Source organism: Natator depressus, chromosome 4 (assembly GCF_965152275.1).
Source record: "Natator depressus isolate rNatDep1 chromosome 4, rNatDep2.hap1, whole genome shotgun sequence".
NCBI classification, from domain to species: Eukaryota; Metazoa; Chordata; order Testudines; family Cheloniidae; genus Natator; species Natator depressus.
In genome coordinates this window covers 12,680,088-12,693,364 of record NC_134237.1, presented here as the reverse complement: position 1 = coordinate 12,693,364, position 13,277 = coordinate 12,680,088, and the positions used below count along the sequence as shown (strand labels likewise).

Genomic DNA, 13,277 nt, shown 5'->3' with positions numbered 1-13,277 from the left:
AAGAGACCACTCTGATTGTCTAGTGATGTGAGGCAAATCCACAACCAAACCAGGGCTGCTCACTCAGGTGCCTCTCCAACAGGGGCCTGTAGATGTGGGCAGGCTTGCATCCACCCACCCCAGAGCCTCAGAGGTGCCCCTGCAACAGACCTGCATCCAGCTGCACTAGTTTACCCTTCCCACAGAACCTGCAGTGACTCTTCTCTCAGGTGCATGGGCAGCAGTCTGTCCTGGAGAAGAGCCTGGGTCAGATGACCCCCAAGGTCCCGTATTTTCCCCCAAACCACCAGAGCTGCAGAGCAGTCTGTCTAGCTTCAAGTTCCAGCCATTGGATCATATTATACCTTTCTCCGCTAGATTGAAGAGCCCATTATTAACTATTGGTTCCCCATGTAGGTACTTAGACTATAATCTAATCACCCCTTAACCTTCTCTTTAATAAACTAAATAGATTGAGCTCCTTGAGTCTCACTATAAGATATGTTTTCTAATTCTTTAATCATTCTTGTGGCTCTTCTCTGAACCCTCTCCAATTTATCATAATCCTTCTTGAATTGTGGACACAGTATTCCAGCACTGGTCACACCAGTACCAAATACAGAGGTAAAATAATCTCTCTACTCCTACTCGAGAGACCCCTGTTATGCATCCAAAGATCATTTGCCCTTTGGCCACAGTGTTGCACTGTGCGCTCATGTTCAGCTGACTATGGCCCCCACCCGAATCTTTTTCAGAGTCACTGCTTCCCAGGACATAGCCCCACATCCTTAACATGCCCTACATTCTTTGTTCCCAGATATATACATTTACATTTAGCCATATTGTTTGTGTATACCAAGAGATCCATTCTGCATCTATATTGAACCTCATTCTGACGGATAAAGACGAGTTGACCACAGAACTAAAAGGTGATGGTTGCCTAGATGTGAGTGATCCTGAACTAATTTTCATTTGCTATTCTAAGTAAACTCAGTTCTGACCAGTTTAAAAATAAAAAAAAAAAATACACACACAGACTTTAACCACCCCCTCTCACACGCACAATTTCCCAAAGCTGAAAACAAGTCTCAGTACAATAAAAATGTAAATGATAGGAAATTGTTTAAGAATGTGTTGAGATGTCCCAGAATATTAATTCCACAATCAAAAAAGAGAGCTGCTTTGGTTAAAAATTCATCCTGCTTAAAAAGGATGGTGAAGGCAGCAATACAAAATCACAGGTCCTATGCCAAATGGAAAAATGGGGACTGTGATAGCAGTTGGTACAATTCAGCAGTTAGCAAAAGCATACAATAGTAACTGAAGCTAAAGGTATCAGTGAAAAATCTGTGGCCACAAGGGTTAAGGACAAGAAGAAGGAATTTTAACATCAGGAATGGATAAAACCTTAGTAATGGTAAAAAGTCAGTGCTAGCCAAGGATTTATCATAAGGCGGAAATGTCAGAAGTACTCAAACATTTCTGTTGTGTTTGGGAAGAAGAAGGATGATATTCATATCTTAGTGATACACTTTCTATTCCATCAGTATCTAGGGAAGATGTTAGACAGCTACTAACAAACAGATTTAATCTGCCGAATCGGGTATCTTGCACCAAAAACTAGTCAGATGTAACTGAGGAGCTCTCTGAACATAACTTTGTTTTGTTCAAAAAAAAAATACTGGAACACTGGATAAGTTCCTGAGGACTAGAAAAAAGCCAATGTTGTTCTCGCAGTGTTTCATTTTGAATTAAGCACTGGTTGACAGTTTGAGACTTGTAGCTGTTGGACCTTAAAATGCCACCTGACTTGCAGTGGGTTTCCCTATCACCCTTCACAGTGAATTCCACGCAATATCAAGACAGGTGAAGTTCTAAGACTCCATGATAGTATCACTGTCTGTGTTCACACAGTGGCAAATCCTGCTTCCCCTCCACAGCTGCAAAAGCTCCCCCAAAGCGAAACCAGTGTGGTTCCATTGTACCATGGGGAGTGGGACAGGATTGTAGGGGGAGTTCTCACCCTTTGTGCTGAGCTCAGTTTGGGTGGGAAGGGATCCCCTGTGCACTAGCATGCTGGGAGTAGGTGGGGGTACATCCAGAGTATCCTATAATGGTTGTGAAGCTAATGCAGCCTTCTAGCCTAAATAGCAGCTGCAGAGCCACGTATTGGGGGAAGAATTCTGACCTTCTGACTCCCCCATGGAGCTAGCTACTCAGCACTCTTTGCACTCAATGCCTGGCTGGATCTGTCCCTCAAGCCAGGGCACACGTTATTTTTACATATTCAATTGTATAATTTTGTGTAGGAGGTTTGGGTTTGAATGGCATAGGGATCTCATGAGAAGATGAGGAGGGAACTATCCCAAAGCAAGACCTCAGGCTCTTCAATTTCCTGTTTCCGCTTGATGTGATACTGGATGGGTCTAGGAATTCTGTTTGTTTTATGATCCAAGTAATTGTTGCTTTCATTTTGGAACAGAATCAAACATATTAAATGTCCTTGTATTGTCCCAAACATTCTTTATCATGGCAGCCCTTTAAAATATAAATATAATGGCAGCCCTGATAACTGGTTATAGTTAGTATAGTAGGTGTAGAGATTTTCAGTGAGTTTTATCTTTAAATCACAATTTTTTATACAAATTACCACTCCAATCCTCAAAACAGTTGTGCACATGCTTAGTTTTATATAGCTACCTAATTTTATAGGCTTATGAATCCGGCATTAAACAGTTTGTGGCTGTGGAAGACTGGCGGAGTTGTAACATGAAATGAGATCTCTCTCCAGGAAGTCAGTTCAGGTTGACTTCAGTTGACTTACCATTATTGAGATCTTTGTGTAAGATGTAATTTTGTGTTTGGTTGGATTCCTGTGGTTAAAGAGGAAAGTCTATTGTAATTTAATGGACCATATCCAATTTATAAAAGGAAATAAGTAAAATTAACTCTAGAATGTTCATCCTAGCATTTCTGGTATTTCATGGGCCGAGGGCTATAGACAGCCATTGATCCACTCCTATTACTGGTACACACATTGGTACACATTAGCAGTTGAGTGGACCAATCAAGATGAGTATAGAGGAATAATGCAAGCAAGTAGGGACAAAATCAGAAAGGATAAGGCCCAAACTGGGTTATGCCTAACAAGCAACAGAAAATGCAGTCAGAAGAGGTTCTATAGATACATTAGGAGCAAGAAAAAGTCTAAGGAAAGTGTAGGGCCACTACTTACCAGGGAAGGAGAGCGAATAACGGATGACACCAAGAAGGCTGAGGTTTTTAATGTGCTTAACACAATATTAACAACAAGGGGGGAAGGAACATATTCCAGAATAGGAAAAGAATAGATTAAAGAATACTGTATTTAGATGTATTCAAGCCAACAATGTCTGAAGAAATTCACTTTAGGGTACTTAAGGACTAGTTTCTAATGGTTCTGAGATTTCTTGAAAATAATTGAAGCACTCTATGGAGGACAGGTGAGGTCCCAGAGGACTGGAGAAAGGCAGACATAATACCTGTCTATTAAAAGGGGGAAGAGGACTGGTGAATTATAGATGAGTCAACTTAACTTCAATTCCTGGAAAGGAACATTTTATCAGACAATCAATATATAAGCATCTAAAGGATAATAGGGTGATAAATAGGCTTGTAAGGAGTAAATTTTTATTGGTAAATGTCTATTTCACCTTGTACACACAAACCAACAAAATATTTCCTTAGATGATCTAAATTTACAGATAGGTAAAGTAAGAAAAATACTGCTTGAGTACTTATTGGAGTTTGAGTTAAGGATATTTACTTTGTATAATTTGATATGTCATGTTGACTATTTGTTTTAAAGTAGCAGCCGTGTTAGTCTGTATTCACAAAAAGAAAAGGAGTACTTGTGGCACCTTAGAGACTAACAAGCTTATTTGAGCATAAACTTTCGTGAGCTACAGCTCACTTCATCGGATAAGCTTATGCTCAAATTTGTTAGTCTCTAAGGTGCCACAAGTCCTCCTTTTCTATTTGTTTTAAGTTTTTTAACTTTTTGAAATCAACATCTACTGTCATTAAATAATTGTCTGACCTCTCCATAATTTTCCCCACCTGTGAACATTTAAATTGATATTATCCATCAATTATTTTAAAAAATTGAATTGTGCCACACCTAGTGATAAATAGTCAACGTGGATTTGTCAAGAACTGATCATGTCGCTTTGACCTAATTTCCTTCTTGACAGGGTTACTGGCCTTGTGGATGGAAGGCTGTAGACATTATATATCTTGACTGACACAGGTCCACATAACCCTCTCATAAGCAAACTAGGGAAATATGGTAGAGATTAGATTGGTTGAAAAAAACATACTCAAAAAGTAGTTATCAATGGTTCACTTTCACTGGAAAGACATATCTTATGAAGTCTCATTGGGGTCTGTCCTAGGTCCAGTGCTAATCAATATTTTCATTAATGATTTGGATAATGGAATGGAGAGTGTGCTTAAAATCTGCAGATGACACAAAGCTGGGAGGAGTTGCAAGCACTTCCAAGGACAGACTTAAAATTCAAAAGGAGATTGCTGTACTGGTGTAAAATCAAGATGAAATTCAATAAAGATAAGTTCAAAGTACTGCACTTAGGAATGAAAAATCAAATGCATAAATACAAAATAGGGAATCACTGGCTAGGCAGTTGTACTGAATAAAAGGATCTGAGGGTTATAGTTGATCACAAATTGAACATGAGTGAACAATGTGGTGCAGTTGTGAAAATGGCTAATATTCTGGGGTGTATTAACAGGAGTGCTGTATGTAATGGGAGGTAATTGTCCCACTCAATGCTGGTGAGGCCTCAGATGAGGAGTATTGCCTAGTTTTGGGCACCGCACTTTAAGAAAGATGTGGACAAACTGGAGAGAGTCCAGAGGAGAGCAACAAAAATGATAAAAAGGTCAGGTTTTCTGAACCATCAGGAAAGGTTTAAAAAAACTGGGCATGTTTAGTTTTGAGAAAGGAAGACTGCAGTGGGGCTGACAAGTCTTCAAATACATTAAGGGCTATCCTAGAGGTTGGTGAATTGTTCTCCGTGTCCACTGAAGGTAGGGCAAGAAGTAATGGGCTTAATCTGCAGTGAGGGCAATTTAGGTTTGATATCAGGAAAAACTTTCTAACTCTAATGGTAGTTAAGCTCTGGAAGGGTCTTCCAAAGGAGGCTGTGGAATCTCCATCACTGGAGGATGATATTATTATTTTATTTTTATAAGAACAGGTTGGACGAACACCTGAGAGAGATGGTCTAGGCTTACTTGGCTCTGTCTCGGGGGTGGGGGCTGGACTAGATGACTTCTCTAGGTTCCTTCCTAGGGTGACCAGATGTCCTGATTTTTATAGGGACAGTCCTGATATTTGGGACTATTACTCCCCACTCCCATCCCAATTTTTCATACTTACTGTCTGGTCACCCTATCCCTTCCTGCCCTACATTTCTATTATTAGCTCCAGTGAGATTGCAGAATACAGAGCAATGGTGGGTTACTGAAAGAAAAAGATATAATCCAAACTAAGGCCTTGATCCTGCAAGCTGCTCCATGCAGGGTCCATGCAGAGCTCTAGAGGCATCAGTAGGGCTTCCACATGGGCTCAGAGTTTGCTCCCATGGAACCATTTGCAAGATCCTAATAAATGTTAAAAGTTTATGGCTGTTACCAGGAAAACCTCAAAAAATCCAGCTCAAAACAGCAAAAAGCTCAAATTAGAATTTTAACACTTTTAAAGTCAGGGTTATTAAACTGAATTTAAAATACAAGGCAGATCATGTATGTACAGCATCTCAAGCCAGGATAATAAAAAAGGCCATAAGGTGAGCATAGATCAGGGGCAGTCATCATCATCATGTTCCTATTATGCCTCCAGCGTTTAGGGCAGTGACAAAGATCCTCCACTCCTGTCTGCTTCTGGCAAGTCTTCCAGGTTTTTCAGCTCGGCTTCCACAGCTCTTTGCCATGTTGTTTTCGGGCAGCCTCATTTTCGCTTGCCTTCAGGTGTCCTTCTTAGTGCTACTCCGGTGATTTGGAATCAGTTTCCAGCCGAAGCACATGACCAGTCCATCTCCAATGCCTCCTGGCAGTGATGGTTCTCAGATCCTCTTGGCTGCACTGTGTCAATAGGTCTTGGTTTGAGATTGTTCTGGGCCAAAAGATACGGAGGATTTTTCTGAAACCAGTTGTATGGAATGAAGACAGTTTGGACATGTCATACTTTCTCATTCCCCAGAATTCTGCACTATAAAGTAGTATTGAAAATATGCAGCTCTGATAAATCTTGAGTTTGGTTTTGGTGGTGTTTTAATGATTTCCAGACTGTATTTAAGCTCCTTAAGGTGTTCCTGGCTTTATTGATTTTTTTTTTGTTTTGTTTTGTTTTGTTCTGAATGTCCTGGCTTGTTCCACCGTCCTGGCTGATGGTGCTGCCCAAGTATGTGAATGTTTCTACATGGGTGAGAACATAATCCTCGATCTGTACTGGTGATGGCGTGGCAATATTAAAGGTCATGAGATCTGTCTTACTGCGGTTGATTTAGTCCAATTTGCTGGCTGAATGCGCTGAGTCGAGTTGTTTGTTCTTGTATATGGTGTTGGGTATGTGATAGGAGAGCGGCGACACCTGCGAAGTCCAGGTCTTAAAGGGATGAGAAGAGTGTCCAGTGAATGCCTCTTGGCATGTCTTCTGTTGTACGCCGCATTACCCAGCCGATGGCAATGCTGAAGAGATTTGCAGACATGACACACTTGGATCAGGGGCAGTACATAGGCTAAAAGTTGTCTAAAGCTAGCTGTGATTGCTTCTGTAGTTCATCAGACACCTTTATAATAACTCACCCTTTCAGTTTGTGGTAGTTCTGTTTGAAATAAAAATGCAGTCCCACTGAGGGAGTTTTCTGAGAAACGGCTTTGTATCTTGTTCTCGGAACAGAACTGCTGTGCTGGTATTAGCAGATTCAGATTATCCACCTCCTGCAGATTAATATTACATATGGCTACAATTAACCTGTTACCGGAGATGTTGATTGATACAATGAATGCAAAGAAGTAGGTTCCAATAATCTGAAATAGAACAAACTGGCAAGTGTGGTATCCCTGATGTGCCCAATTTGCTCCCTGAAGGAATTGGGGATAGAGATGACATTCAGAAGAAGAGACAGAGGGAAAAGAGAATGGATTTTATGGTGAGTTAAAATAGGAAAGGGGAATGAGAGCACGGGGTTGGGGGGGGGCAAGAAATCTCAAATGCTCAAAGCAGGGCCAATCCCACCTAAATCATCCCAATCATCTTTGTCAAGCTGGGCCCTAAAAACCTCTCGGGAAGGAGATTCCACCACTTCCCTTGGTAACGCATTCCAGTGCTTCAGCACCCTCCTAGTGAAAAACTTTTTCCTAATATCCAACCAAACCTCCCCCACTGCAACTTGAGACCATTACTCCTCAGTGGTGGCAGATGACAGAATGAGAACAGTCTAGATCCATCCTCTTTGGAACCCCCTTTCAGGTAGTTGAAAGCAGTTATCAAATCCCTCCTCATTCTTCTCTTCTGCAGACTAAACAATCCCAGTTCCCTCAGCCTCTCCTCATAAATCATGTGTTCACTAGTGCAGATTCCTGAATCTCTCCAGAATACAGGGAGTTGCACTAGTGAATCTTGATGCAAGATTAGGACTATTGACAGTATATAACCTCACTCAAGTTCTGTCTGAATTATCTTGTTCTCTTGTGTTTATACTCGGACTTCTTCTGTAGGGTCAACATGAAAGGAATTGAGCACTGGAGGAGTGAAAATGGGGTAGAGACTGTAGAAGGAAAATGTGAATCCCATTCTTATTTTCCTGACTCGCATGTGAGTGGTCAAAATGTTAAACTTATGCTATAACATAGGATTGGGGTTGTTTTGGTTTTTTGTTTTTTTTTTTTTAAACTGGGCATATGGAAATGCGTCACTGGCTCCCTAACTAAAGCTCTACTAAATACACTTATACTCCTGCTCCAAAGGAAAGAAATACTGAACAAATGTATATACCCCTGGGGAAGCCAAGCAGTGTTGACACCACTAAGAGCTGTGCACTAGTTACTGGGATATGCCTGCCCAGCTGTAAGGGCTTCAAATGAAAATTCTTAGAGCCAGCAGAGTGTCACCCCAGGGAACCGAGACCCAGGGTAGGAAAGCTGTGTGTATGGTATTTCTAAAGAGAGGCTGGATCTTGGAAATGTTATGGAGGAAGAAGCAGTAGAATTGAGATCTAGCCAAGATGTCCAGGCCTAAAGAGGATGGAGTCATAGATGGCTCCTAGATCCTGCTTCACTGTAAGACCGAGGACTCAGTGCTATTCCCACTCTCACCAGTTTTATATTATACAATACTATACTCCATTGACTTCTTATTTACACCAGTGTGAGGGGAATCAGGCTAAAATATGTAAGAAAGGCTTTTTAAAAAGCATCTAATACTTTCTAGACTGAGGACTATAAACCACCTGACAGGTCCAAAAGTCTTTTTTTGGGTGTCACTTCCTTGGCGCCTCTTCCAAATCTGCACAGAAACACTGTATATATTCCACATAGAGCATGGCAAGAGCCAAAACATCAAAAGCTGTGAACCTTTGCGTCCTGAGCCTCAGGTTTGGCTCAGATGTGCTAAATAAAGGAGTGACGGAAGTGGCTGCTCACCACCTTCGAATTTCGTTGATCCATGGTGCTTCCAGGGACCAATCTGAATCTGGCATTTTGTAGTCCCTTTTTCGGACATTTTTCCCCTCCTCTGGCAGGTGGCAGCTGATGTTCCGTGCCTTGCTGGTCGGTTTCCCCGTGGACCAATCAGTGATGTGGAGTATGCACACATTCTGCATGTAACTTTTTTTATTTGCACATGTACACCAGTCTTAAAATGAGGAGATCATCAAACAGCATTCACAGTAACCCCTTCTTCCAGGAATCTCTGCCAAATACCAGTGTCCAGTTCCCAGAGCGCAACTCTGCCTCAGAAATTGACTAAGGACTCCATTTGGAGATCAAACTCTTGTAGTTTCCATGCTACACAAAAAAGACAGGACTCAGGTGTGGTAAACAAAAGGCTTTTTTTTTTAATTTTTATTCAGGCTGCTGGATGCTCACAGACTGCAGCTCTTGGGCTGTCTAGCTCACAGAAGGCCTGGTCCAACTCTCATTGAGAGCCTTTTCACTGAGTTCAATTCTTGAGCCAATCTTCCAAGGCAATCCAGTACCTAAAAGACAAACATAAAATCAGTAATTGAAAATGCACATGCACCCTTTCAATACTAAGCTATGGGTGTGTACTCTGTACCGTTCTGTCTAGTTTAGGAGACCAGGACTTCTGCTTCTACATCTCTAAAGGCTCTAGGCTCCATGAATTTTTGGCCCCGTCAGAGAGCTGCACTGAAGGCTCCAAGGAGACCCCTGGCATTAGAACAAATGACTGGATAATGAGGACTGCAGAGTATAACTTCATGAGATAGAATGAATATAGTAGGTATTCCTTGCACTTGTATAACACTACTCATCCAAGGTGCTTTTGGTGCTTCACAAACATGAATGGATTAAGCCTGACAACATCCTCACCTGAAGGGGAGTAACTTGTCCAAGATCACACAAAGCCAGAGATAGTAAGGAATATAACCAAGGTCTCCTGATTTCTGTCCCAGTGCTTTAACCACTTGACCGTGCTTTCTATCATGAATCCTAGGACACCTGTGCTAAACAGATCATGGTGAAACTCCACCAAGAGGGGAAAACAAATCCAGAGCGATCCAAGGAGAGGGAATGGAATGATAACTGGGAGAGTGAGTGAGGCAGGAACACTGAGCTGCCTCCAGAATCCTTAGACAAAGGCCCTGTACAGGGCACTCTGGGGCAGAGTCCTCTTCCACAGTCACTCTATTGTGGAGCAGAATGGACTTGTAAAGACAACCTACTGGAATGGTGGGACAGAGGGAATTAATTACACTGATACAGAACATGGCAGCATCTCATCTACATAATCCTATGCCCTGTCGCCTCTGCCCCATCCCCAAACAACTGCTCTGCAGGTTCCAAGCCCCAGAGGTCCTCGCCAGCAGCTGGCACATTGCATTGAGGGAACTGGGCAAGTCTGTCACAGCTCCCTTGTGCAGGTGGCTCAAGAGCAGATTGAGCACTGGTCTGTAGTGAAGGAAAGTCTCCCCGGGGCGATTCCATATGTCTGAAAGGGAATGAGGAGAGTCACAGGACAGGGCAAGAACTAACATGAAGCCCCCTTTCTCCCGGATCCCTCTCCCTTGTGGGGCAATTTGAGGACAACCTCTTTTCCAGCTGCTAGGATTAAGAATTTGGCCAAAGCAACAAGGAAGGGGAAGGAGGCAAAAACTTGTTTGGATTTACCTATTCTAGAGCCTTACTGTGGTGATGAATCATTTTTATAGGACTGCCCAAGTGTGATGCATTTCTCAAGCCACCAACTCCAGGTGCAGTGCTTAGAACTGAAGCCAGTAGCAGCAACAGGATAATAAAAATGCAAAGAAACCAAACTTTAGAGAACTCCTTGAATTGTTTACTCAAGAGATTCTCCAAGGGCAGATTTTTTGGGGGAAGAATCCCAGGATATAGTCAGGAAATATTTAAACTTTAGAGCTTGTGAGATTGTTTGCCTCTGTTGGAGAAGGGTTATTTTATTTTATTGAGACTAATAAAAGTAGACTGGCCTGAGGATGAAGAGCAACATATGACCGCAAGAATATATCTATCTAATGGCTGCTTCAGTGATTGCTGGAGAAACTGCGTCTATAATTCAATAATAGAACCTTTATGATCTCTTATGACAGAAGGTGCACCCTCAGAATATTTCACTAGCACAGAGACCAATTATTTTGTGGTATCAAGAAACAGGAATATTTTTGTATTTCTAGGAGAGAAAAGCCCAGATAATGTCTAAGACTGAGGTATTAGACCTCAAAGCTTAATTCTCTTCCTTTTTTATTTTGTAGGATAAACTCTATTGGGGAATATGCACGTATTTGACACTGATCTGTTTGCAGCTTTCATTTGAGACTAGCGTAGCTGGATGCAGCTTGAATCTTCATCAGCTTTGGTTGAGACAGCTAAGGATCATAATTTGGTGGCTAGCTCTGATGGATTTGAATGTTTCCATTTCATGCTATTTCTCTTTATAGATGTAAAAAAATTGATGTTTGTATAGAACCCTTACGTTGGAATTTATTAATAATGTTAGAAGTTATTCATGTGGGAGTCCACCAGACACTAATTTAACCAAAGGTCAAATAGACATGTTTAGAGCACCTGCATAAAATAACATCCTAAACCCATGCAGTCACTACACCCAACACAAAGTGTTCATAAGCAGTTGATCAATATACTTACAAATAGACCAGACCTAGGGAAAACCATCTCATCCTGGCAGGTTCCGCATGATCAGGTAGGGTCTGACAAAGAATCCTCACATTAATGACACAGTTTTTACCCTTTAACAAATAAATGTCATTGCTAATTACTGACTATAGCTTAAAAACCAATTTGAGAGGGTTAGTTCCAGTCTTAACCCAGGTAAGATTTACAACCTCCTTTCTTCCCAGGGCATTTTCTCCCCTTCTTCTTGCTGACCAACAGTTCTTCCTTTGTACCTGGGTTCACATAGGCATTACTTTTAAGATAACTGGTATGCAGGGAGGGAAGGGTTATTTTATATATATATAAAAGTTATATATACTTTTAAAACAGATTCCTGTTTTATTTAAAGCGATCTGCAGTCATCCCAATGCGTCAGAGGCCTTCTTTTTAGATACTTCCCCTTATCTCATTAGTTATTCTCTGAACCAGAGACCTTGCCTAGGTGCCTTGGATGGACCACACTAAGTGTGCCAGACTCAGGGCAGACTGCAAGAAATAGGGCAGACAATCCCCCAGATTGGTGTTTTATTCTATAATTTGATTCACCAAGCCACTAACACAAGAGCTTCTGCAGTACTACACTGGTTAATCAGAAGCCAAACAGTCCTCTTTTTGGCATTCCAGCCCTTGGCTCCCATCCAGACAACCAAGTCTTACATAGGGAGGTTACTGAAAACCCATTTCACCATATGTGAGGTTCCTACTAATCCCAAAGGATCAGACACTTTTATCTCCAGGTCAATCTGAATCTCAGATCTTACCCAAATATCATGCTGTTAGCCAATTCTTGGTAAACTAACTAAAGATTTATTAATAACCATTTGTAACTTTTCTTAATAGATCACATATTAGGTTTCTAGTGGTGATGGAATAGACTGCTGGCTTGCAAAAGTCTCTCTCTGGTAACTTCCAAAAGATTGGAAGGTCCTCAGTCTACAGTTCAAAATACTCTTTTTTTTAGTTGTAAATCTCCTGCTCTAATCCTTTGGACTGAAAAGAGGCAAAATGGAGGAGTCTAGGGGTCTTGTATATCCTTTGCCATGTGCATGGAAACTTACTGTCCAAAACAGACCCTGTGTAAGGGAAGTTCCTGGCTCATGATGGAGTCCAAGATCACATGACCTTATATGGTTTGCTGAATCACTGGGGTGGCCATTGGCTCCTCACTGTCTGAGGCATCCACAGGAAGACCTCGTGGGTGAGATGAGTTTCTTCAGTGGCCCATTGTGAGAGTGGAGTGTCCTTAATAGGTTAACACATAGGTGTCTAGCCCTGATGTAAATCTATTGGGGGGGGGGGTCACCCAGGAAAACAACACATGTTTAAGATACAAGTATGTAGCTAGTATTCATAACTTCAGATATACAGATGATATGTGCATATAAACAGGATAATCCTACTTGGCAAGTCATAACTTTTCCATTGATACCTTACATGACATACTTTGAACAAGACTTATGGAAATTGTGTAATCGGTAGGGTCCTATCAATTTCACAGCTGTGAAAAATGTGTCCAGGACCATGAAATAAGCCCTTCCCCATGAAATCTGACCTCCCACTGCTGCTGGAGGAGGGCTCCTAGCTGCAAGTCCCTGCTGGGCTGGGGAGGGACAGGATTTGTCCTTCCCCTGCAGGGCTGCTGGGAGGGGGAGGGGGCAGAGGTCAGACCCACCTCCAGGTACCTTTTGGGTTAGGACCCGCAGTTACAATACCATGAAATTTCAGATGTAAAGATCTGAAAATGTGAAATTGACTAGTTTTAAAACCCTCTGGCTGTGAAATTGATCAAAATGGCACAGTGAATTTGATAGGGTCCTAGTAATAGTGGTAACTGATATAAATCGTCACCTTTCTTATACACA

The 13,277-nt window shown here is 41.7% G+C and overlaps 1 protein-coding gene across 1 annotated transcript in view; it reads left to right on the top strand.

Moving 5' to 3' along the window:
• LOC141986071 (uncharacterized) overlaps positions 1–9,823 on the top strand; it is a 51,993-nt gene extending 42,170 nt beyond the window's left edge. The window contains exons 3-5 of the mRNA XM_074950231.1: positions 7,132–7,193; positions 8,784–8,864; positions 9,719–9,823. Coding sequence (XP_074806332.1) covers positions 7,132–7,193; positions 8,784–8,864; positions 9,719–9,823 — 248 coding nt within the window. The remainder of the gene's footprint in view (positions 1–7,131; positions 7,194–8,783; positions 8,865–9,718) is intronic.
• Positions 9,824–13,277: the final 3,454 nt, after the last annotated feature.